We start from the raw sequence: 25989 nt of genomic DNA on the forward strand, positions 1-25989 counted from the left end.
CTCTGCTTGTTTTATAGTGGTAGCATAGAGTTTTGAATGACAGAGCAAGGACTTAAATCAGTAGTGCCTGGTGATCCTGATGGCAAGCACCAGCTGAACAGTACAATCTTCCCTAAATCCAGTTTGCCTTTGATCCAGCCGTGTGTGTACCCTTTTCAGGCTCTGTCCCTCTGAACGTTTGTGACATTCCTTCTTTGTTTTTGGCCATGTGTGGAGCGGTGCTTTTATTAATTGTGTGCTGCAGCCTGTGAACAAATTAGCATGTGTGCACAAAGGTGCTTTCCTGGCCACCCCATCCGTGCAGCTACGCTTAATTGGTGCGAGTGTGGCAAGGGAGAAGCCGTCAGGCAGGCAGCACGTTTAGCTTCCCTCTTTCTTTCCCTCTCTCTCAGGAATTCAGCAATGTTATTTTTGAATCGGAGTCTCCAGGCATCTTGTTTAATTTATGCTGCAACTTTCTTATTGTCCCCGGAAATGCAATTGGAAAGAAAAAAATCCATGCAGAGGATCTTTAGGAGAGGGCGAGGGAAGCTGCCGATGGTGATTATGCAGTGAGACAATCAGCATGAAGAGTGGCTAGTGCTGCTGAATAAACAGGTTATTGGTAAAAAATGGCAGCTTTGATCAATTTGTGTTTTCATTTGCCTCTGTGTGAGGCTGTAACCCTTTAACTTCAAGCCTAGGCATTAAACTCAGGCTACTCTTCCTTGAAAAAGGAGTATGTGGAAAAACCCCTCTCTTCCCCTCCACCTCCCATCTTCAGACATTTAGGAGTAGCACAGCATCTCTGAGCTTATGCCTGGTGTTTCTTCACCTCCTCCTGAGCCTGAGGCTTTTGTTTTTGCCCTGTACTGCTTTCCTGGGCTTTGTCCTGTTTTCATTCACATAGAGACCATGAAGAACCCGCATCTCTTCAGTGTTTTTGGGGAGGCTGATGAAGGCACTGCTGGTCATGGAATATGCCCCAAGGAAAATTGCTGGAGCATGACCAGAGCTCTTTGAAACAGTGCAAAGGAGTGGTTTTGTGCACTTTGCCTTGGGTATTTGCAAAGCTGCAATCCAGGGGGAGAGCTTCTGCTGCAGGGCAGGGAATGTCCCTCTGGCGTTTGTCACCAGGATTTGTGTCTCCTGCAGGGGCAAGGGGAGAAAAGTCTGCAGCCATCCTAGCCCCCCAACACATCCCCAGCTGGAAATCCTGCCACAGGAGGTGGCCCTGGCACCCCACCCCTCACGGGGGGGCAGCTGGCAGTAGCACAGCACCATCCTTTCCCAGCAACACTGCATTTAGGGAGTCAATGGCCCAGCAGCACTCAGAGGTCTGTAGGGCTGCAGGAGAAAGGAGAAATTAGCATGCGTGTCCCTGTGCCTCCTGGGCCCTCAGCATCCAGGTCTCATAACTCTCCCTTTCTCTGTGCTGTCCTGATGCCTCTATTGTTTCTCATCAGCTCTCATTATGTTGATTTAACGTTTTCTGCCTTCCCAGGGCAGAAATAGCACTCGTCCTTCCCCTGCATCTTCCAGACAACGCTGTGGAGAATCCTTGAGAGTGCATTAGTGGCAGATCTGACCCACAACTATCTCTTACTTATCTGTTCCAGACAAGAGATTGAATTCCCCAGCCCTACAGACCATAATGAAAGGTTGAATGGGTGACCAGGGTGGTTACCTGGGTAAAGCAGAGCTGTCATGCTCTCTGCAGAGGCACTGATCTCAGCTCCCCCTCAGTGCTCCCACTCAAATATGTTGATGACAATTAGGAAAGTTGGGTTTGGGTCACAGAATGGTGCTGGTTGTGTATTTGGACCATGTATAAATGAGCACAACCTGCATAGGGCACAAAACCCCTGGAAGGTGCAAGACTTGGCTTCTCCATTCTGCCTGCTTTTCCACTGTGTGTGCAAGGTGAGGTGTATTGCCCAAACTCTCAGTGGAGAAGGAAACTGAGACACGCTATGGTGTGCCTCAAGACATGGTGCAAGAATAACAGGTTTAGTTTGTGCTGCAGTGATGTAAACATGTGACTGTCCCAAGGTCATACCCTGTAATAGAAGATTCATTGAACACAAATCTTTGGTTCAATTGCAGTGAAGGATTTATCTTGCTGGAAAATACTGTCCTCAAAGTCATTCAGAATATTGCTGGACTCAACAGCTCAACACCTCCTGTGAAGTTGTTTGAAAGGTAACAAGCAGCTCATTTGAAATGTGGCCTGAGGCTTGCTTGGAAGCTAGCTCCAGGCTGAGAAGTCTGCTTGGCCCACCAGCACCCTGGCCTAGTGCCTGCTGCAGCCTGCCTCTGCCTGTGCTGCCTTGCTTGCAGGGCAGCCCCAGACTCCCTGCAAATCCAGCACCTCTCTGAAACATTCATCAGTCCTAGAGAGCCTGCAGCTGAGCCCAAGCTTACCTTTGTGTCTTGCACCAACTGAAAAGCCAAACACATTTTCCTTGGTTTCACTGCACCTCCTGTTCTTAGGCTTTGCCTCCCATATGCAATGTCACCACTATGCACGTTCTCTTCGGGGCGTGTCAGACAGGCAGTGGCATTTTGTCCTGCTGTTTCTGAACCCATCAAAGCCTTCAGCAGTTTTTTTACAGAGGTGGTTCCAGCTCCTCTGGTTTGCAGTTTTGTGCACCAACTCCACATTTCCTCTCCCACCTCTCCCAGCTGCAGCAAGTGAATTTGCCCAGGTCTCCATTCCCACCATGGCTGAGTGATGCTCTGTGCACATCACTGTAGAAAAAGCTGGGGCTGAGCATTGTTTCCTGAGCGGGGCTGTACAGCTGGGGGAGGCTGCTGCAGTAAGGGGGTACTGTGCACCCATTCAGGGCAGCTTGTGCCAAGAGGGACCATTCTGTGTTGGTATCTGGAAGCTGTTGGGAAACCCAGTGTAGGAGCTGGACGCTGGCTGTTCCTGGGCTTGCCAGAAACAGGCACCACTGGGAATCTTGTGAGCACAGAAGGTTGGGCAGCTGGGGGCTCTGGTTCCCTGCTTTTCCTCATCCCTCCCCTTTGGGCTTCTGCCTGCTGGAGGAGGCAGGTGAGTCATGATCTTGAGGAACCAGCATGGGCACAGAGCCAGGGGAGACGAAGGGCAAGCAGACAGTGACGGAAGGTGTCACAGGAGTAGGTCAAAGACAGGAGGAGGGCGAGTTTCCAGGAAAGACAACTTTATTATCAGCAATGAAAAGGTTAATTCCCTTGACAGCCTCTCCTCTTCCATCTCAAAGTCTATCTCAGAAATAATCAAAGTATTTAATTAATATTGTACTAGTTCAAATAAGTACAATCATCTTCCAGGAGTATTTACATGTCGGGCTATAATTAGCAGCCTCCTTGGCACCAGCCCACATGAGTTGACAGGTCATGGTTTCCATTACATACTACATTTTTCCATATCACTGAGTGACTATGAAATAAGTTAACCAGACTCAGCAGAGACAGGGGATTGATGGAGCTATGGTGGGTACCCGAAGAGTATCAAGTGATTTTTTTTTTATCAGGAACTTGCTGAGAATCATCAACACCCCAGTTAAATTACTATTTCATAAACTCTATTTTTTTAAAGTATAGTTTCCAAGTAAACTGAGAAGTGGAATACCAAAATTTCTATATTTCCTAATGCTGCTGAACCATTTCTTCCCTGACTGAATTCCTTTCTCCTACCGAGGTGGAGACTTCCAGTGTGCAGCCTACTGGAAGGTGTCTCTTGTTTCAACACAGGCAGATGGATGGAGAGATGGCACTTGAAAACTCAAAAATGTTCTCAAACACTTTTTCCTCCTAGACCTTGCTGTTAGCTGCTCAGACAGGACAGGACACATAAGGAAGCACAGAAGCTTCAGGCCAGAAATGAACTTCTGGCTGTGGAGAAAAGTTATTTGTTTGTGATCAGAGACTTTGGGATGCTGAGACCTCAAGCACTGGTCTCCCCACACTGCACTTGCTGGGATATTCCAGCTTGTTGTGTCCCATGCATTACAGTTGTGTCCCATACATTGCAGCCATGTCCCACACGTTCCAGTCAGACAATGGCTGGGGTATGCTAACGCTGCAGCTCAGAAACAAAGGTAGAAACGAACCCTTACACAACTTAAATACCAACACACCCCTTGGCCTGACCCCATAAAATAAGGCTCAATTAGCTTAAATAAATTACTTAAATTCACTTCAATAAATTAACTTACTTAAATTATGCAACTATAATCAAGACTAGTTTCACAACATTGGGTTTTTTCCCTCAGGAAAGACACCACCAGCATTACAGTGAAACGAGCTTAGGATTTTATCTATCTTTTCAATAACCTATTGCCTGGGTTGGTTTTTTTTTGGCAATATTTCTGTGGTTTGTTTTTGTTTCCCTCCCTTATTTCAAGGAAGTGTTGCTATAGATAATCTGCATAGATTCAAGGAGTAACAGCTTTTTATGGAAATGCCTCACTGTAAGCTAAAAAGCAGTACAGGTCATTAGAATAGATAAAGTTAAAAATTTCAGTGAGCAAGTGAGATAAATGGACATTTTCCTGTGGAAAGAGATTTTTTTTTTCTGTCAAAAAATGTTAATTCATCTAAACTGAAATTTTCCACAAAAAATGACAATACACTTGATACAAAACTCTTGTGAAACAAACTAGCAAACAAACAAATGAACAAAATTGATTAAAAAACCATTTAACTTGAAATGTTCCATTTTGATAGTCTTTAGCATCACACTTTAAATAGCTTTCTCTTAATTATGTTAATGTCGAATTGAATTATATAACAAAAAATAAAAGTACATTGAAATAATTTCCTTTTACCTAAGTCTACCACTTGGATCAAAATGAAAGGTTTTTTTTTTCCTAACTTCATTCAGAATTACTAGGCATCTTTCATTTTATTGCATTCTGCAGCAGACAAATGCTGAAACCACGAAAGTCCCACCCTCAAGTGAAAAAAAAATCATTTGCTGCACAGCTCTTGGGAGCGATGACAGCACCTAAAAGATTCCTTGTGCAAGCACGAGATCTTTGCCTTGTCCCTGGAGGCACCCAATTGGCATTTGACAGATTTGTTGCTGCTGCAGTAAAAGGTACAGGAAATCTGCTGAGAACTGCAAGGTTTCATACAGGAAAAACACGGAGTATAGAAATATAGTAGTATTATTATTATACTCAAAATGTTATTCATGAATGTCCAAAATAGATACATTAATAAATCTAGAAAAAATATTAATGAACAAATTCTCACCTTTTAAAAAAATGTTAGCATCCTTATTTTGTCCCTCAGATATGCATGTTGCATATTTGCAAGAGCAGTTGGGTGGGCAGAGGCCCAGTGAGGTTGGCACCCACACGGAAGGGAGTCCTCCGGTCTCCCTGGCTGATTTCTGACTTTCTTGCTGGAAATTCAGCTCTACATAGTGTACAAGAGTCATGCAGAAATGATGGCTCTTGGTTTGCTGACATGTTGACTCCTCATTTAACTGGGTTTCTCCTTGGATGTTCAGCTCTGAAGATGCTGTTTGTGCATTGCTCCTCACTGGCCCGCTCAGAAGAAGACCCAGGCTGCAGTTTGGGTGGGAATGCAGCAGCAGTATGCTTGACAGGGGAGAAGGGAAAGGAAGGATGAAGCATTCAGGGTGCATGCGGATTTCAAGCTGGTGCCCTGCCCTGCTGTGAGGAACATTTATGCTGACCCGCACCTACCGGCTCTCTTGCAGCTGCAGTTAGACAAAGATGCTAACAGGTAGAAGTGCCTCCTTTGGCAAGAGAAAGGTAGTGAAAAACTAGCTGCTGCAACGCGTGAGGCAACATAAATTAGATGCTTTTACCGTGAAGTTTTCCTGCTGAACCTCTTGCCTGGGCCTTCCCCAGTTCCTCATGTGTGGTTGCCACTGGTGCCTCATGCTGGTGACAGCAGACTGCCCTTCACACCTCAGAGAGCACGGGGCTCTATTAGACAGTCACAAGTCTCCCTCAAAATTGGCACCATTTGGACCTCCACCTGAATGTAATTTCTTCCTGCACAACTTCTCACTTGATTCGCCAGCTTGTGGTTTTGGGTTGGGGGCGGGGAGACGCAGGGTGAAAGGTGGCGAGATCTGGCACAATTGCACACTTGCATAAGCAGTGCTGCGGACAGAACTTTTCTTTAGGGTTTAATTGATCTCTGCACCTCTTTGGAAACCTGTGTCACTTATTCAAAGGAGCTCTGTAAATCTGTGTCCCTCAGCTGTGATCCCTCTAAAAGAATAAACACATTGACCAGCCTAGGGACAACCTCAGAAACAATAAGTAGCTCCATGTTTGCAATGCTTCTACAGGGAAGGTAAAACATGCTGGGACAGGACTTGGAGAAGCCAGTATCTGCTAGGTGTCTGGTGGTTCAGGTAGCACAGGCACCCACCCAGCATCCTATGGATCAGCCCTCACTGACAACTTGCTCTGGATGCTCAGGTGAAACCAATATTGCTCCATCACCTACAGTGCAGTTAAAGCTCTGTTTGCACAAAAGTAACCATGATCACAATCTTGTTTTTAGGAGTTTGCTGCATTCCAGGACATAGACTCCTAAACCACATTTTGATTTCATAAATCTGAAAAATCCAAGGCTGTTGGCCTGTTACTGCAGAGTACACTCCTTTACCAGCGCTGCCTCTGCTACCAACCAGTTGCTGTATGAATGGCACAGGAACATTATGCAAAGGCCACCATTCATATGGGCTGTACTCGGATGGTACCTACACACACTGTCCAGCTGTACTGGATCCAGTTACAACCTGTTTGTCTTTCTGAGATGAACAATAACAAGTATATTGGAATACAGGGAGTGAAATTATTTGCATACACAAGTAAAACACAAACAGGGCACACCACAGAACATTTAATAATGAAACTTTTTAAATACTGAAGTTTTAGTAATATTAAATACACAATTTCTTAGAGGGAAGCTCGGAAAGGAAAGATCAGTGCCTGCTGCCTTCACAGAGACCTTGAGGAAATTAAAAATTACTATAAAATACAAAATTTCTAGTTAAAATCTCTTTGAAATCATGCTGCATCACATTGTATGTCAACCAAACAAGGATTTTAAATGTTTCAGCATACACAGACACACAGTTTTGTCACTACATGTGCCACACTAGTGAGCTAACCTGAGCATCACACACCTCTGCCTTTCCTCCTATAAAAGTCCACACAGTTATCATCATTGTGGAAGGTCTGCAAACACACGTATTTTCTACATCCCTGTGAGCACTGATTGACAAGGACAAGGAGGTCTAGCTAGTGCTTCCCCAGTGAAGCCGATGGAGAGCCAGGAGCCACGGAGAGCAGCACTATATCCAGGCAGGGACTAGTCATGGGGAGACTGGGTGACAACTTCACTGGTATTAAAAAGAGAATTTGACATTTCGGTTCTACCTAATGGTCAATACATTAAAAAGTAGGAGTGGCCAGTGTTGGCTCCCACTCAAGAATGAGAAAGCAGGTGCCTTGCTGGGGAGGGCTTCTACAGAGGCTATATGCATACTCTATAGAGATACTGCTCATTCATATTCTCACTGCAACATGCAGCTGTGGAAAGCTCTCCAGTAAGCCCAGGATAAGGGAAATTCAGGAAGACATGTTGCCTTCACTGCTGAGGAAGTTCTTCACCATTCTTCATTCACCATTAATTCTGTAATTTTTCTGCTGCCTATCTTCTTTTTTCTGTGTGAGGGTATCACACTACTGCCTCCTCACCTGCCCTGGTCCGACCAGGGATCTGCTTACACAATTTTTGGTTTTGGGGAACCAGTTGCTCTTTATGTTCTGGCTCTGCTCCTCTCACGTTTCCAGCCAGTGAGGCTGTATCATCAGCTGTATCGCCTGCATCCTCCACATTTGCAAACAAGCCAGCTCTACCATGTGGCAGCTGTGTAGCCTGGTGGTCTTCTGGTGGAGTCTCTGTGAAAGCTCTCCTAGTTTAAAGCCAGAATATATATTCTAGAGACCAAAACAAAGAACATATCCATTCATAATGACAGGGAGGAGAAAGGGGTATGCTGGGCCATTCACAGCTCACTTACAGGTAAGTGGGGTAGGGCTGCAGGTCTGTACTAACCAAAGCATTTGCCATGTCCTTCTGGGAACCGAGCAGGTTTAGGTCAGCCAGCAGAAGCTGTGCCAGGGAAGGGCCATGGGTCTCAGTCTTTTATTTGAAACTTTACTTCATCACAATGTCAAGAGCTCAGCTGCTTGTTCAGCACAACCCTAATTAAAACTGTATTTTATGTCCCTTTAATGAATGGTTTAACAAATGGAAGTAGGCATTGATCACATATCAAAATCAGTTCATTTTGACTGCTTCAGTAAAACACAAGCAGTACTTGCCCATAGCTTCAAAATAGCTCTTAGCCTGACATACAAATGGATTAAGACACAAACACTGAGTTAACACCAAAGAAACTTAAGGAAAAACATGTTTTTGACAAAGATGCTGGGAGAAGAGGTCCTTTTCCTCCCAAAGTGTCTATCCTAAGATTGAGTAGAGGATGGAAGCATGGATGAATGGATGGATGGTTAAATACCAGCACAGGTTGCCCAAAGAGGTGGTAGGTGTCCCATACCTGGGCACATTCCAGGCCAGGCTGGACAGGACTCTGAGCAACCTGATCTAGTTTAAGGTGTCCCTGCTCATTGCAGGGGGTTGGACTAGATGACCTTTGAAAGTCCCTTCCAACCCAAACTGTTCTATGGTTCTATGGTTCTGAATGATTGAAATCACAAATGTTGCTTGTTCTTAATGGAAGAAACTGTGAGTTGTGGTGTGTTTTGTTTTGTTTTGTTTTGTTTTGTTTTGTTTTCCCTGGAAATAATCAACCACATATTCCATGAAGTTCAGGGTGTCTGCAATTGCTCTTTGCCTACTAAAAATTGAGTCCTGGAGTGGTGTCAAATCTCAGAGAAATAAAGTGCTAGCCAGTGGCAAGAAAATGCCATTTGATTTATTGTATACCTTTAAAGTGAGTGTTAGGCCTTTTCAATGTACATTAAAACCAGCAGCCTTTTAATTATGGATTGGTTGTTTCTAATAGCCTTAAGATACAATTATTATCTGTCCAAATGAAAAACCACCTGGATGGCAAGGCTGGAATACAGGCTTGTTGGTTTTGCCCAAACAAGGAGACCTTAATGACTTTCATGGAAGTTTTAGCTGCATAAAGACTATAGGCATCTACCCTGCAGGTGGATACAACCCCATACATCCGCTGTGTACACAGCACAGCAAATGACACCAACTACTGTTTTTCAGCAAACAAATAAACAACTATTTAGGTTTGGTTGTCTTCACACCCCTTTTCTTTCGTGGAATGGTCTGAGTTAGAACTTGACTTAGAGGAATGTTTCTGGAAACAGTCAAATTAAAATAAATATCGGAAAAAGGTTGAGCAAACCCAGCTATAACAGTTTTGTCCAAATTTTGAGGTTGCAGAGACAATACCAGGTGACCTACATGTCCAAGCAAAACTAAACGAATCTCCCAGAATTTCAACTATCCAATGCCAGTAGCAACTGCCTCGCAAATGAGCTGCAGATCAAGAATTTCTCCAGGAATAACTCTTTGGCAAGTAAATATTTGGCAAGTATATTCAATAGTGAATAAATCTTGGAGATACTGCGATCTACTTGTGGGCAATTTGTTAACACAAGAAGAGATGGAATTTGTCAAAGACATCTTTGCCCAGGAATGACAGGCTCATAGGCTAATAGAAATTAATTTTCCATCTCTAATATTGGGCACTACTTCTGCCTGGTATCACAGACCCTGACACTTCTTTGGCGTGTGATGTTGAAAACAGCCAGCTCCAATTTGTGTTTGCTTTTAAATTTACAGTTTATCCAAGGGGGGTAGAGAAATGTTTCGTGTTGGAAGGGAATTTGCTCCTGCGCTGGGCCCACACGGAGTCTGCACAGTGCTTTGAAGCTCCCTGTAAAACCTCAAAGCAGCCTGGTTGTGAGATGCAGGTGGTGCGTGGCCCCACCTGGCCCTAAAGGAAGATGTGTCACCCCACAGTGACCTCCCAGGATGTGGCTGGGGCAGTGACAGGCTGCCTTCAGCATGTTTGAGGTTAACACCTTATGTTCTGCCTGCATTTTCAAGTCTCCCATCATCACTGCTGGGTGGTGGTAATTAGCCTCCTATGGGTGATGATATTCCCCTCCATGACAATCATAAATTACATTCCTGATGCAAGTGCTATCTTAAAGAAATGATCCTGTATATCAGGCCATTATCCAAGCACTCTGGAGAGGCAGGAGGTGATGGCCAAGATTTACACACACAGGAGCTCAGCAGCCTCAGGGGAGATGAGATGGTGGGAGGGCAGCAGGCCAGGAAAATCAAAGGACTTTCTGAGTCACCAGCTCATCAACTGGGTCCTTGCCTCCAAGGACAGGGACAGGGAGGGTGGGAAGGCGCCTCACTGGGACCTCTTTTTTAATCTCCTCTCCCATGGGGATCTTCTGTTAGCCTACATGAAGCGACTACTTCTGCCCTGTTGAGAAGAATACCACTGAACCAGGTCGAACTCTGCTCCCTCCACCATACATCTTGCCAGCAAAGACCCCACTGCAGCAGGTGCTCTTATGGTCTTTCAGGGGAATGAGTAAACTGGGTCATTTCAAGTGCATTCCCACACAACTGCTCAGCTGGGATGAGTCACCAGGAGCAGGCTGCTAATGTCAGCAATGCCTCCTGCCTGGCTTCAGGGTTAGTGCAGCACTGAGGGGAGCACATATTATCTCCAAATAAGAACACCTGCAGGATATATTATAGGAAAAAACATATTTATTTTATGGGGAACTTGTGCATAGAAAGCCCTACTTGACTCCAGAAATCTCTGTTTGAACACATACATATGCATCAACCAAGCATGATGGTACAGCATTGTATAAAGCAGTGCTGGTTTGACTGAAAATGAGTTAATTTTCTTCATGCAGTTATAAACCTTTCTTTTTCATAGCTAGCATGGTCATTATTTTGACTTAGTTTGAGAACAAGAGATAACACTCAGGGACAGTGTTAATGTTTTTAATTGCCCTGGTCCGAGAGCCAAGGACATTCCGAGTGCTCTGCCCACACGTGCGAGGCATCGAGGAAGTGGGGCGTAGATGGGGCAGAGCTTGACTGACATCCAGACAGATAAATAAGAGTATTCCATCCCACTAGCATCATGCTTCAGATTTAAGGAGAATTGGGATCTTCCCATCTCTCTTTCTTGCTTCTTTGCTCCTGGAGCCCTGTTTGGGGGAGTTTTGTTCATGATGTTTAGATCGGCCTTTGCCATTCTGCCATTTTGCAGAGGCCTCTGGGCCTTTTCTGCCTTTTTTCCTCTTTTCTCTCAGCAGGATCGGCTATTCGGGACCAGCTGCTGCTTCCTGGGACTGGCTGCTCAGTGTGGGTAGAGTTCATGAGGAATTGCATTGAGTATCTTTTATTTTATATTTTATTTCTATTTTATATATAGTTACTAGTAGTGTATTAGTATTTTGTTATTTTATTAAACTGTGTTTCTTTCAACTCAAGTTTCTCCTTTCTCTTTCAATTTGCTCCCCTACTTGAGGAGAGTGGGGAGGGGGGCGAGTGAGTTGCTATTGTGTTTGAATTGCTAGCTCAGGTTAAACCATGACAAAAGCTTCCTCTAATATGACTGCAGGATGGTTTCATTGCACAAAACAAAAAATCCCTGTCGATATTATGCAAGTCCATTCTGTGAAAAAACAATTCCAGGAGTGATCTAGGTGGTTTTAACACATTTTATTGGAACTGTTTTCAAAAAGATCTTCACTCACTGCAGCCAGGTGCATTAGTTTCTGTGATGACAAATGTACAGGTTTTGAGAATGTCATGCATGTCAATAATAGAATTATTTTTTGATTCTACAGATATTACAGTTTTAAATTCTTTGATGATCTGCTCTTCCTGGACTGGGCATAACTGCTGATTCCTCTTGCAGTGCTGGGCACAATCCCTTTCTGGTGGGGAAGCTCCCCTTTTCAGCTACTGTGACAGGACTGAAAATGTGCCCAACAGCAAAGCTGGAGCAGGTTTGGCATGGATTCTGTCTCTCCTTGGCACTCTTGCTAGAGTAAATTTGCAACTGAAATTCCAAATTTGGCAAGAAAAGGAGGAACCATTTTCCTGGCAGCCCTCCATAGGTACTCAGGAGAGTGGATTGGGGGTGGTAGCCACAGAACAGATGGCAGTGTGGGATGAAGGCAGGTAAAGTGGTCAAAGACGTGCAATAAATAGATTTACTAAATATGTTACAACACAACATGTGTGATACATGCATGTACTTTGCCATGAAGAGCACGATGCCAAGGCAATACCTCACACAATGAATGAGTAATTGTGCTGTATGGACGAGCACAGCCCTTCTGTCTTCACATCATTGTTTTTCCTGAGTGATCTTTTAAGGAAAGAGAAAGGCAGCCAAGTTGATAGCAATCTTTGAGAAAATGGTGTATGAGAAGAGCCTCAGCCATTACAGTCTGAGGTGAGGATAAGGCTTAAAAGAGACATGATAGTCAACAAATACCTACACTGTGTCACAGTGGAGAGTGGATGTTGATGCAAAGTGCAATAAACTCAAGACAACGCAAAAAATCTATCAAGGGAAATACTTAGGGGGAAAAATCTACAGTGCTGAACACCTTTGCTGTTTGTGGCCTACAGATGGCTCTCACTGTTTTTAAACTTGCTCAGAGATGGCTTTTTATGTTTTATGTCAGGCTTTTTTTTTTTTTTTTCCTTGCAGTAAGAATGCTTCAAGTATGGAAAAATGTGTTCTTGAGGGCATCTGCTAAGGTCCCAACCTTGGATATTTCAGAGTCATTCTAGAAGAACCAATCTTGGTGAATATTCAGTAGGGAAAATCCTGCTGATTACAGGGAGCAAAGCAAGATGAGCTGCCAGGTCTTTTATTATCTACAACTCCATGACTATTGGTAGTGAAGGCAGTTCTTGCACAAAAGCCTTTACTGTCTTTATTTATGCCAGGGCTGCTTCCAGGAAGGAGGAATCCATCATGTCAGAGACAAATGCAAACACAGAGCTTTCTCTCTTGCCCTCTCTCTCTCCTTTTGGACTGTCCTTTCATCTGACACAGAGACTGTGGTGCTCTGCATATATTCTGAACTTGATTTGCTTAAGACTCCTCAGAAACAAAGAGACACTGAGGGCAGGGTCACCTCAATATAATAACTTGACTGTTTTCTGGGAACTGATTGCTTGGTTAGAAGACAAAGTCTGGGACGGAAGACCAAGTCCCACAAGAGTGGGCTGCAGCCATGCTCCAATGGCCAGGCAACGAGCCAAGAGAAGGATGCTGATCCAGCTCCCTTTACCTGGAGCCAGGGCACACCATTCCTGTGAGTCATGAGACCTCGAAGCCTGGCAGACCTGTTGAGAGGTCACTCCCAAACCAGTGCTAGTGATGGAAAACTGCCACCGTGTTAATTGTGTCAAGAACACCCAGGGTGAGAAAGAGAAAACTCCCATAACCGATTTAATTTCCTATTTGGTTCAACAGCCCTAGCACAGCTCACGCCATCGCTTCCACAGGCAGAAGCCTACGGTTTGCTGTGCAGTTTTCCACAAGGCTCTGATAACTAAAGGATGGTAGAAGGCAGCTAAGCTCTGCCCAACTTTGGCTGTGAGGGCTGTTTTGCAGAGGGGGAGGCAGGGTGCAGCAGAGGAGTTCGGCATCACAGCAGAGGGGCTCTGTGTCCGGAGGAAGGTTGTCACAGGAGGACAGACATTTTGGGTAGGGTGGATCAGATGCTGCAGGGGAAGGGACATAGAAGGTCAGGAGCTTGGCCAGAGTAGGGCTTGCACATGGCCCATGGCAGTGGATCCAGCACAATGAGCACAGAATGATGGGGTTTTTCCCATGTGTTGGATGTTTGTGTGTATGAGCAGGACTGGCTGAGGGTTCTTCCTGGTGCTGGCAAGACAAGATTTTTCTGGACTGCAGAAAGCGCTAGCTAGTTTGAATTGGACAGACCATACCCAAAATCTGCCTGTGGCCCAGCATGGAGGATCTAACACCTGGTACCAGCCATCAACTGAGAGGAAGACTTGAGGCCTTCCCTGCTGCTGTCTCTATAAACAAATATGCAGCTGCACTGACAGAAACTCTTATAGAAAATGGTGTCAGAGATTTCTGCTGTCCCAGAGGTGACAGAACAGCCAAGAAGTCCTGAATACCGTGTGAAGGCAAATGCAGCAAACTTGCTTTTGCCAAGGTGCTGCCGCCACCTGAGGTCAGGATATGCAAGTTCTGCCCACATGCCAAATCGCGCTGTGGGGCTGAGATTCAGAGGGTTGAGTCCAAACGCACATACGGATCCCACTCTTCCTCCCCCTCCTCCCCCCGTTTTTGTAATTGTGGAGCAGATATAGAGCTCAGTAGCCTTGCATGTGGTAGCTCTTGAGGAGTATTTCTTTCAGTGAAGAGACTGATTCTTCAGTCAGCTTAAGCAAGGAAATGTCAGTTTAACAATGCCTTCATGAGCTGTACAGATCAGCCTCTTTAAGAGGGAGTCAGAGAAAAGAGGAGTGAAGAGTGACAAAGGGAAAAGGCAGCTGAGATCCACAGGTGCTGAAGCAACGGGATGCAGGGGAGATCCAGTGCAACAGCGATGCAGTGTGCTGGCAACATGACACACAGAGAAGCACTGATGCTCTGATGAGCAGAGATACAGGATGTTTTGAAGGTAAATAAAAAAAGCAATTAAGCCTGTCCTGCAGGCCGAAGGACTGCACATGGCAACTCTCAGTCCTATTCCCAAGATATTAAAGATAGACTCCCATGTGTGCTAAGCAGGGGGTCTAGTTGATGAAGGTACCAATTTCCCTGGCCAATACTGGTCCCTTGCTTCAAAAGCAGCAATGGTTGCAAATCCTGTAGTGACAATTGGCACACAGAAAACAGAGATGCTCTGAAGGATGAAAATGTGTGACCCTTTAGCACAGTGGTCCCAAGGTGCTGCAGCTGGGCACAGTGGGGGCTTGCAAGCAGGTCTGGGAAGTGGCACAGCCCTTGGAACAGAGTCACTGGTTGTCGCTCCTCGTAGCTCTACAGCTTCACTTGCACAGGTGTGCATGGGCTGATGTCACCAAAGATGAGAGCCTGGGCTGCAAAAACCTCTCAGCTCTGGGACTTTTCAAACCTGAGAGCTGTGGTCAACCAACCGGTCTTGCTCTCCTCTGAGGCAGCTCGACCAGCTTGCTGACGGGCTTCTGCCCAGCTTGTTTAGGGGGATCAGAGCCTTTCACAGGGTGCTGGTGCCAGTGGAAGGGATGAGGATCACTGAAGAGAGCATAGCTGCCAGCAGCACGGACATGGGCTGAGGGGAGCCAGGTGGCTTCAACACTCCTTTGGTATTTGACAGAGCGTTCAAGCTGGAAGCGAAGCCTTTGTTTTCCGTGTTTGCAAAAGCTGGATGGTGCCTCAGGAAGGGTTAAACCCTCGCGGGGGTGGGCGGCCGGCGCAGGCTGCGGCAGCCAGGCTCCGCTCCGCAGCCCCAGCAGCAGCGGCCCCGGCGCTCCCCGCAGCGGGCGCAGCTGCGCCCGGGCCGCGGCCAGCTGGCTGCCGGCCCTGCCCGCCCGTGTCCCCCGCCGAAATCCTGAGCAGCCTCCGTGCCTGCATGAGGACAAAAATACTCGGCGGCAGTGACACGTTCCCTCTGTCCTGGGAGGGCGGGCGACAGAGGGCTCGTGCAAGGGGATGCTTCTTCCCACCTTCCCTGCCCCATCTGCTTTACAGCGTGCTGCAGGGCAGCACTAGAAGATGGTGCTCCCATCCCTTGAAGCAGGGATTCGTAGTCCAATTTAACCTCCAGGAGCTCACCTCCACGCACCTTTATGCTCCTCTTTCAATGTCCACCACAGTCCCCCATTCCTCTCCACAGGACTTCCCTCCACCTGTCCCCCAGGCCTTGCCCTCTGCCAGCACGGACGGCCCTGGAGAGAAGCGGTGAGCGTCCTGTGGTGGGCAAGTCCCTGTGGAAAGAACTGGCCTGGTCTGGGTGCCCTCAATCACAGCACAGGGCTAGGAGGCCCTTCAGATTGTTTTCTTTGTAGAGGAAATCCCCATAGTGCCTCATTTTTCCATGTTTGGATCCAAAGGACCTCTGAAGAGCAGAGTGTGGCATTTCAGAATCCCAGATGCTTTTAGGAGAAATAGTGTGTTGTATAAAGCATTGTTTGAATTTTTTATCTGCTGTGCCTTAATCCATGTGGCATCAGGGTCATGTTGAATTATGAGAAGAATCAGACACCCACGGTGCTGGGCTATAAAGCTATGCAGCATGCAGGAATAACGTGCATATGGAAGGACGTAAGAAATCTTGATAAAGATCCAAAAGGGAAAAATCGCTCCTGAAATCCCACCCCAGAAGAGGATTTCTTAGTCCATTCATAGAAGGTGCTCCTCAGGGCTGGCTATCACCTACTATTTATGGAAGGACGGCATGGTTTAAGTCCCCAAAGATAGGAGAGAGAAGCTCAGTTTAGTATCTCTGCTGACAGATAGCAATATTCAGGGATCAATGCCACAGCTGACAGACAGTTGTCCTCTGCCATGCAAGATGTTTCAGGGTATCTTCTGGGTCCCCAGACAGGAATGCACTGGGAAATCCAGTGTCATTGCTGTCAGCCCTGTATGGATGACCTAGGCACTTCTGACCATCTCAAACAGCATTAGACTCCTTCACATGCAACTCATTTGAGCACTGAGTCTGTAAATTCTGCCCACTGACATCCACCCTCTGCACGGTGTGAATATGCAGTTTCCTATTGCAAATGCAAGGGGGCAACCACACTGACGCTTGTGGCAATAGCCACAGATTCACATTAAAAGGCTTCCAGTAATAGCATTGCTGTGTAAAGGAAACCTTTGAAAAGCTTGTGTCCAAATGCTTAGCAGCAGGATTAGAAGGTTGCTTACTCTTAGCTGTGAGCTTTGCAGATGCTAAGGGCTGGCAGAGCAAAATCTGTACCACATGAAAAACTTGATCAGGTCTGACTCTCTCCTGCCGTGAGATTACTTTTCTCACTACAAAGCATTTCTCCTCACCAGTAAGTTCAAAGTATGTATGGGCATGAAGATAGCATATTGTTCACCAGCTCACTGTTCTGCTGAGCGGCTGCCTTGCTTGTTTTCTATCATCTCAAGTTATAAACAGTGTTGAGAAGCTGAAAAATTGCTCACAGCTTAAATGACAAAATCATGATAACCTAACCTATCTTACCTTACTGTGAGCTGTAATTTAATAATCCTGTTTAATCATTAAACCACATGTATTGGGTTTGTGTGGCAAGCTTTCAGTAGTGGGGGGGCTACGGGGATGGTTTCAGTGAGGAGCTGCTAGAAGCTTCCCCCATGTCCAACAGAGCCAATGCCAGCCGGCTCCAAGGTTTGGTTTTAGTTCTCATCCTACTCTGATTTGATTGGTAATAAATTAAACATTTCCCCAAGCTGAGTCTGTTTTGCCCATGAGGTAATTGGTGAGTGATCTCTCCCTGTCCTTATCTCAACCCACAAGTTTTCATTCTGTTTTCTCTCCACTGTCCAGCTGAGAAGGGGGAGTGACAGAGCTGTTTAGGTGGACACCTGGTGTCCAACCAGGTTCAACCCACCACACCAAAATAAGAGCAAGTCAAGGAATTCAAGGCAAGAGCCAAGCCAGGGAGTATCAGATCACTGCTCAAAACTTAAAACGGACTACAGTCAACTAGAGACACAGGAAGCCACATAAAGGGATAGCAAAGCTGTTGTGCAAATGGTTAGAAAGATGTGGCAGAAAATTTGTATCTGTTTGGAGGGGCTGAAGGAGCCAGAGCCAGCTGTGAGCTGCTCCTGCTAGTCAGGAGTCTGCAGTGGTGCCCCATTTACATCCTCTTCCCAGGAGACCATCTTGTTATCTAGCACACACACTCCATTCAAGCCTTGCTGTTGACATAGATGCTTTGACTAAACCCTTATGCCTGATGATGATTGAGTATAACAGTAGTTGCTGGTTATTTTCCAGAATGTTTTACCCTCCACTGAAGGGCACAAAGACAGCAAATGGACAGACGTGTTCTTTGCCCTTTGTGCTGCATACTGTCTTATTATATTATCTGATTTTTTTCTAAGGATATTTCACACGGAGGTGAGGAAATATAACAAAAATTATGGAAAAGCAAGAAAGGAGATAATATAAACAATTAAAACTTGAGAAAATATGCTGCTTCTGTCACTCAGCTGGAGACACTGAGAAGAGGGTTAGGCCAAGCCCTGTCCATGGATGCAGCCAGAACTCAACTGTTTCCAGCAGGATTATTCACGTGCGTGTGTGTGCATGACAGACAGAACAGATTTGGTCCTTATTGCTTCGACTTTTCCAGGATGCTCAATTTATTTGTGCATTTTAGGAAACAGACTAGTACAGTCAGATGTTCTGTACCTGGGTTCCCCTTCCCCCACCCCGAAACATAAATGATTGGAGGCTAAAAGCATCACCCATGCCAGAAGAGGCGAGAGCCAAATCCTTTCCAAGGCAAAGGGGTCACCAAAATCACCAGGGTTTCACCTGAGTAAGAACTGACTGAAGAACTTCACCATAGTCTGTGACAATTTGGCTGAAATGACAATAAGTCGTTTTTTTTTTTCAGACCAAAATAATAGACTGGATGGGGGAATGCTCTTGCCTCAGCTTCTTTGAAGTTATAAGATTGGTATTGCTGAGATCATTCCAGAATTTGGGTTATGGTGCAGAAAACTGGTGTGTTTTTTGCAGTCCAAAATTAGGCATATTTTGCTTTCATTGTCTCACTACCACCTCTTGTAGGATTTGACTGCAGCATGGAAGCATCCTGATATAACTTTACAGTGCATTGCGTTGTTGTTACTGTAGTAACTTATTACTAGGACACCTTGTGTTATCTTTATTGCTGCAGTACCTGATACAAATGTACCACCGTTTGTCCACACACATGGTTATTACTGCCTTATTCCCCAAACTAATTTACTGCAGCATCCTGTTGTGTCTTATTGCTGCATTATCAAAATGCTACTTTACTACAGCGGCCTGTATTACCTTATTGCTACATTTATCCTGGTATTATTATGTCAGCTTACTGCCACTTTTTATGGCTGCCCTGCTACCATTTTATTACAGTACTCTATGGGATCTTAGCACTGAATTATACTGAGTACATTAATCCATTTGCTTTAGCCTAACTGTCTGCATAAGCTTGCCAAACCTTCCTAATGCTTGTCCTGGTGCCAATTCACCACAATAGCCACCAATGCTCTGGATACTCTGTTATCTGAGTAACAGTGTACAGCCATATTTCACAGCCATAGCTTTGCAAGTATGGGAAGCTTTGTAGCGAGTTTGCACAGCATGGACATTGTAAAAGCTTTCCAGACTGCCTTTCCTTGAAACAATGCCATTTAGAACACAAATTGAGGTGGAAAGCTGATTTCCTAACTCATCTTCAGGACGATGAGGTAGTTGGAAGACACGGGACACTTAAAAAGCAGCAGATTACTGCTTGCAACACCCAGTGGGATACTGGTGAGTGTACAAGAGCAGCATCATTTGGAATAAGCAATGTCATTAAAAAGCTATAATTCAGGGATGAGGTTCATGTGGAAGCAGTTACATGCTAGTATCATCATATGTGAAGACACATGAAGAGCAGTTCATACGTGTTCCCAAGAGGAGGCCCTGTCTACTCTCATGTTTGTTTTAGAAAAATTTAGTCAGGAAATGAGAAGCAAAGCTTTCTTCTCTCCAGAGAACATGCAGCTCTGTCCGCTCAGCTGGCCATTACTGAGCAGATTAGCCTGCACGAGTGTGCATTTAAATGGCAAGCTGTTCAGCATCCAGCCCCCCTGATGTACGCCCATATGCACGCACTCTGTGTCTGTAAAAATTCCCTCCATGCACTCAACTGTTCAAATACAGCATATTCCCCACAGGCAAAACACTGTGGCAGCGAACACAACCGTCCTGCAGGAACAGAGCAGGAAAGACAGAGCAGGCACTTTGCTCATGGGGCAGTGGCACATCTCCAAGTTAAAGTCTGGCACTGCTGCTCCCTGTACAGACCATAACCCCAATTCCACTTGTCCTGTGCACTTGTCAGCATCCTCCAGTCCTGCCCACGTGTGCCACCATGGAGCTACCCCATCCTTCCCCCAGAAGAAGACCTGTCTGGTGTCAGGAACTCACTGCACAGCAGAGAATCCCTGGTAACACTTTGCTGTCTCTGCTCCTTGCTACACACCATGGTTTCATGCTTCATGCCTACATCCCGCTCAGGAATGCTCTGCAGACCAGTCTGGAGGTTCACAGGACAGACCTCCTGTTGGGAAATGCCTCAGCCTAGAGACTCAGCAGCACTGGCAGTAGAGTAGCTTGGGGTGTGAGCAGCAGCTGGTTTACAGAGCTCCAGTGATGCATGGCAATGGTGGGTTTGACACAGATAAAAACACCATCGACATGGCTCTGAGAAGGGCCAGACTTTGCATTTCCCCAGGGACAGTGTAAGTGGACACGTACGAATGTGCATGAATGAACACCAGGGCCTGTTACACGGAGACTGAGGGGATGCTATGGATGAGTGGGCAACAGAGGACAAATGGGTCCTGCAAGGACAGCCAAGTGACAATTTGGAGGGGACAAAACATCCCCTTCAGAAGCAGTACACCACACAAATGTACAGGCACATCCATGATGGTTCTGCCGTATCCTTGCTTGTGTGTCGTGTGTGTATGACAAATTCGGACTGAGGCTGTTTATGGAAACAGGCATGTGTAAAGAACAGATACTATACTCAATATTGTACTGTACATTCATGCAGGTGTAGAGGGTTCTATGTACCTTAGGTAAAATTTGTAATAGGAGCCTTTTGGAGAAAAAGAAATGTATCATAATGAGAGATGTCATGGGTAAAGAGGGAAGGTCCTTTTTCTGACAGAAACTACAGTGGCCTAATTTTGTACATACATAGGCCTAGATACTAGAGTAATACTTGCCTCAGAAGTGAATATTGTCAATAGCCAGCTGTCTACTTAGCTAGATGATTTTGCCTAGGTAGAAACGCAGACTTGTAGCCATATAGCACTTTCTACCACCTGTACAAAAAGCCAATTTGCCTTGTAATGAGTGAAGAAGGCCAAGAAATGTCTATTTTCATATATGCTTCAGATCTGAACTGCTTGCAAAATACGGGAGGTTTTGTGGCACTAAGTCAACTGAGTGCTGAAAGTTTCGTATATAGGCAATATACTGTATGTGAATGCAGTCCATTTTCCTATCTGCAGCTAGATACATGGGTTTTTTTAATTAAAGTCACTTCAGTTCTGTCCTTATCCTATTGTCCATACTCCCAACAGTTTGAAACAAACTATGGGGTCATCTCTTGCAGTTGTACTCATGGGCTGCAGGTCAGGTGAGTTTTAGTGGGAGATCATTTCCACAAGTGGTACAATTTCACTCCTACACTTGTGCTTCACAGCGGAGCCAGTTATCTGAGCTCTGGATCACGGCTGGGTGTGCTGCTGTTCAGGAAGGGTTACCTGGCTCCCAGCACCCTGCCCTATCACATCCTGCTTCTGCCAGGCCCATCTCCATCAAATCCCTCCTCACTGTAGACTGAATTTTGATACCTGCCCACATCAGAGTTGCCCTTCCCTGTAGACACATGGGCAAGTTTTGGCCCTCTGCAATTGGAGTTTCCTCTAAGTGGTTCAATTCTATCTACTTGGAGTAAAGCTTGAACATCCATCATTGAGTAAGTATGCAAAACCTTAAATAAATAGAAAATCAAATACAATAGAAAACTCACTTTTAAATACTGCGTGTGTGTTTGTGTGTGCATTACACAACTGAAACATGACTTTTGAGCTTCAGGCAGAGTCTGATTACATTTGCACTACACGCACATGCAAAGCGATTCCGCCGACATCAGAGGATTTGTACCAAGACTGAAGTTTGACTCAGTGGGGCAGATCCTCAGGTGATGAAAACCACTCACACTCTCTTGTCTTCAGGTGAGGATCTGGCCATCATTTCTGGACATGCTACATGCTATTGGAAGGACAGCGAGTGAAGAACTTAACTAGTGCGTTTTCTTTTTTTTTTTCATTGCTTTAAAGGAGAGATGTAGGAAAGAAAAACAAAGGTAAAGTCAATAAATCTACAGGAGAAATGCATTTGAGATTTCCTGAAAAGGAGAAGCAGCTTCCAACAGATATTTTATTGGATCCAGATGGCCACAAGGAAGGGAGCAAGTGGGACTGCGGCACCATCTATTACAGCCGTGTTTGTGCCAGGGAGAGAAGAGATGAAGGAAAAATAGCAATCTCTCTCAGCTCTTCTTTCTCCAAGTTGTGGTTGGGTCTGTTTCCTTGCAGAAGAAAACAGCAAGCCCTTGCCTTGTTGACCTTCTGCATACAGTGAAGAGTGCTCCTCCAAACCCTGGTCAGAAACAAAATACCTGCACAGAGCTTGGCGTCCCGACAAAGCTGTGCAGGTAGGAAAGTGTCGATGCAAACCACAAGGAGAGGGGCTCCCCTGACGCATGGCTCCCCACTTGCGCTGGCTCAGGCTGTCTCCCCCGTGGGGACCCGCTCTCCCCGAAATGCCCCGTCCCCGGTGGTGGTCCCAGGTGTTTCTCCTGTGGGGCAGCCGTCTGAAGCCGTCAGGAGGACTGCATCAGGCCCGTGAGGCGCTTGCTCGCCAGAGACTTTCCCTGGAGAGAGAGACAGACAGACAGACGGAGAGACCCAGAGGTGTAAGTGATGCTGTGGGGTCGTTTGGCCCCAGAGCGCGGTGCATGGCTGCCCGCCCCAGCCCTGCTGACAGGGAGGTAGGTAATGGGGGAAGAGCATGCCCCCAGCATTCTGGATGCCTGTGGTTTTGCGCCAGGAGGATGGCTTGCCAAGGAGGGGTTGTGGCTAGTGATGTCCAGGTGGCTATCACTCATGCTATGCCCCAGGACACTGTCTCAGGAAGATGTTTCCTTTCTCTGTTTTATGGGAACTGGGCGAAGCAAAACTCTGTCCTGTGCACACCCCTTCTCGTCCTGCCCGGTGCCATCCTGCCAGCGCCATCCTGCCAGCGCCAGGCCATGGCTCCCAGGCTGCAAAACCCAGGCTGAGGGGAAACTGTGATGCCCTTCCCACAGCCTGCCAATCAGTGTCATCTGCACATCATCTACTGGAAACTCATCTAGGAAAAAAGTGATTTTAGAAATAGCTTAGCCTGTCCTGCCCTGATGCCACTCCTTTGCCTGTTTCTTGGTCTCATCCCCTCAGCTGCCGCTTGCCTGCTCCTGCCTGGCCTTCCTGCCTTCCCCATGCTCTCCTCTAAGGCATCATGAGGTGCATGGCCATGGCAGCCTTGCTCACACGCTGCTGGCAACCGCACCAGCTTCCCCACTGATTGGTGGGACCAAGGACCAGGGAGAAGGTCACCTGCACATCTGAATCCCTCCACTGGCTTCGGCCATGCAGCCCCTGCATTCAGCCAGAGCAAGGGAGGACCTACAGCGGGTCTTCTCCATTCACGCATAGTAGGAAGCATGTATCCCCACAGGCTTTGCAATTACGGATCCAACAGTGAAAAATTGTTTAAGGTATTGCACCAGTTGCTGTGTTTCTTTAGTTAGCTTTCCCCTTGAAAAATGATCTTTTTCTCAAAAGAAAAAAAAATTCTTGGTTGAAATAAACATCCAGGGAATACCAGAGAGCTGTGGAATACCTCAATCAATCTTAAACAACCTCCTCTATGTTACTATATTTAGCCAAGATTTCCTTTGCAATAGAAAGCCTTACTAATTGCTGTTTGCAAGATCCACACAAAGAGCAAGGGAAACAGATTATACAGTGAAAATGAGTATATGCAAAATATAGGAAAATTTTAAATGTAAAATTTAGCAGGTCACATGAAATAAGCCTTGTTTAACAATTTAACACTCTAAGAAAAAAAGAAACACCCCTCCCCCCTTTGATTTCTAGTCTCTTCCCATTTGGGGCTGCACCAGGAGGATGCAACAGTTCCCTACAGAAGCCTTGTTTTGTTACTCAGACGTGTGCCTTTTACCAAATAATTTGCTTGGCTGTGCAAACACATACAGCCTAATCTGATTGCTTTCTGACCCACTGAAGGTAGTTGGCTGCTGTAAACACTGTTGTCATTTAGACTGTCCTGCCTGGGATGAGATAGCCACAGTCATTGCTCTGTGGCCCCTCTGTCTCTACAATGGAGCCCATACCCAGGGTATGGCTTGGGAAGGACCAGCACCCTCCTAGAACTCAGCAGATACGCCAGCACCACTGCCATTTAAGGCATGCATGCTTTTTTTCCACTATAAATCAAATTTTTTATTATTATTATTTTAAAAGCACTCACAGGAAGCCCATCCTAGTGCCATCCCAGGAGGTGGCCAAGTGCTTTGCAGGGCAATGTGGCAATGCGTGGGGGGCTGCAACCATGGCTGTCATTTTGCTGCCATTAAGAAATATCACAGAAAGAGTGCTAAGGAGCTACCAGTTCCTGAATACAATCTATAGGAAGAAGGTAAAGATGTGGATATACATTTCCTGAAGCCTAACTGGTTTTAGGAAAAGAAGTGTTAGTTTCTACATGTGTTTGGATGCTGAGAAAAAAGAAAAAATAAGCCTTAGTTTTGTATAATGACTATTCAGTCAGACTCTCACTAATCTGTGACAGGCAGGTCCTCCTGTTATCTTCTCACAGGCAGGCAGCTTAGGGGTCTGCCAGCTCCTCGCATCAGGATCCATCGGGGCTGAGGAGCAAACACTGTTCCACATCCAGCCCTGATTTCAACATGCTCATGTTCAAAGCAGGAAGGGGGAAATGCCAGTGCTGGGCCAGGCTGAGGGGAGGGGGCCGCTGACACAAAGGCTGTCCTGGAGAAGGTGGTGGATCAGATACGGGGCCAACGGCTGCGGTTTGCGCAGAGCAAAACCTCGCTCACCAGTTTCCCAGTGGCAATTGCTTCCCTCTGCAGGCAGAGGCGATGGGCTCCATCTGCAGCTCCTCCTGTCTTGCAGGAAAGGAGTTAGCCCAGGAACCCAGATCTGCTGGGTGTCTCTGCAGCAAACGTCCTGCCTGTGGGCTGGGCTGGGTTCCCAGTGCGCAGCCCCGCTGTGCGGGAGGATAACTGCGTCAGGGACGTGTGAGGTGCCAAACAGCCTCATGCCTGGGGACACGCAAACACATGGGTGCGAGAAGCTCTGTCTTAAGAGAGAGAGAAGCAGGCAGCGATGTTGTCTGCTTGGCTGTCGTATCTATCTTTGTGATAAGACAGATGGCAAAAGCACCCCTGGAATCACATACAGGGTTTAATGCTGTGAAAATTTTGGATACAAGCAGGAGTGCTGTGGTCTAAGTAAGTGCAACATTTGGCTTTAGTAACGAAGTGGCCCTTGACTACAGGCATACAGGTGTAGAGGATTTTGTTTCAAATCAACAGAGACAAAATGTCAGCCTCACAATGTCGGTCTGAGCAATACCAATATCTGCCAGCTGGAGGTGGGTGGGATGCTGGTGATCAGCTTTGGAGTCTCCCATCTTAGGGTCCTTGTTAGAAAAAAAAAAAAAGAAAAGGATCAGGAAAAACCAGGAAAACTGATACTTGTTTCCTACCACTAAAATTCACAAGGGAGTAAAGTGTTGTGTCACAGGTGGAAATGCTAGGTGGGGCCCACTTGCTGAGGTAAATCAAAGTGACTCAATTTGTTTTCAGAGAACTGCTGCTGATTCACACCAGCTGAGGGGCTGGTCCCTGGCATCTCTGTTTCTGGTTTAGCCCTCCAGGGCTTCTCTGTCACAAAGTCCACCAGGAGACACAAAAAGTTTGTGCTAGTCCACTGATAACAGCCGAAGGGTAGCACACGTGACAGCTCCTTTGGGATAGAGTGGGGGCTCAGGCCCCAGG

General features: G+C 46.2%; 1 protein-coding gene across 8 annotated transcripts in view; it reads right to left on the reverse strand.

The window, feature by feature from the left end:
• Positions 1 to 18409: 18409 nt before the first annotated feature.
• The window catches only part of RGS6 (regulator of G protein signaling 6), a 288794-nt gene continuing 281214 nt past the window's right edge, over positions 18410 to 25989 (reverse strand). For all 8 annotated transcript variants that reach the window (XM_065839141.2, XM_071809267.1, XM_071809268.1 and 5 more), the window contains one exon: positions 18410 to 22776. In XM_065839141.2, the coding sequence (XP_065695213.1) occupies positions 22726 to 22776 (51 nt within the window). In that variant the 3' untranslated portion in view covers positions 18410 to 22725. The remainder of the gene's footprint in view (positions 22777 to 25989) is intronic.

Source organism: Patagioenas fasciata, chromosome 5, assembly GCF_037038585.1.
Source record: "Patagioenas fasciata isolate bPatFas1 chromosome 5, bPatFas1.hap1, whole genome shotgun sequence".
NCBI lineage: Eukaryota > Metazoa > Chordata > Aves > Columbiformes > Columbidae > Patagioenas > Patagioenas fasciata.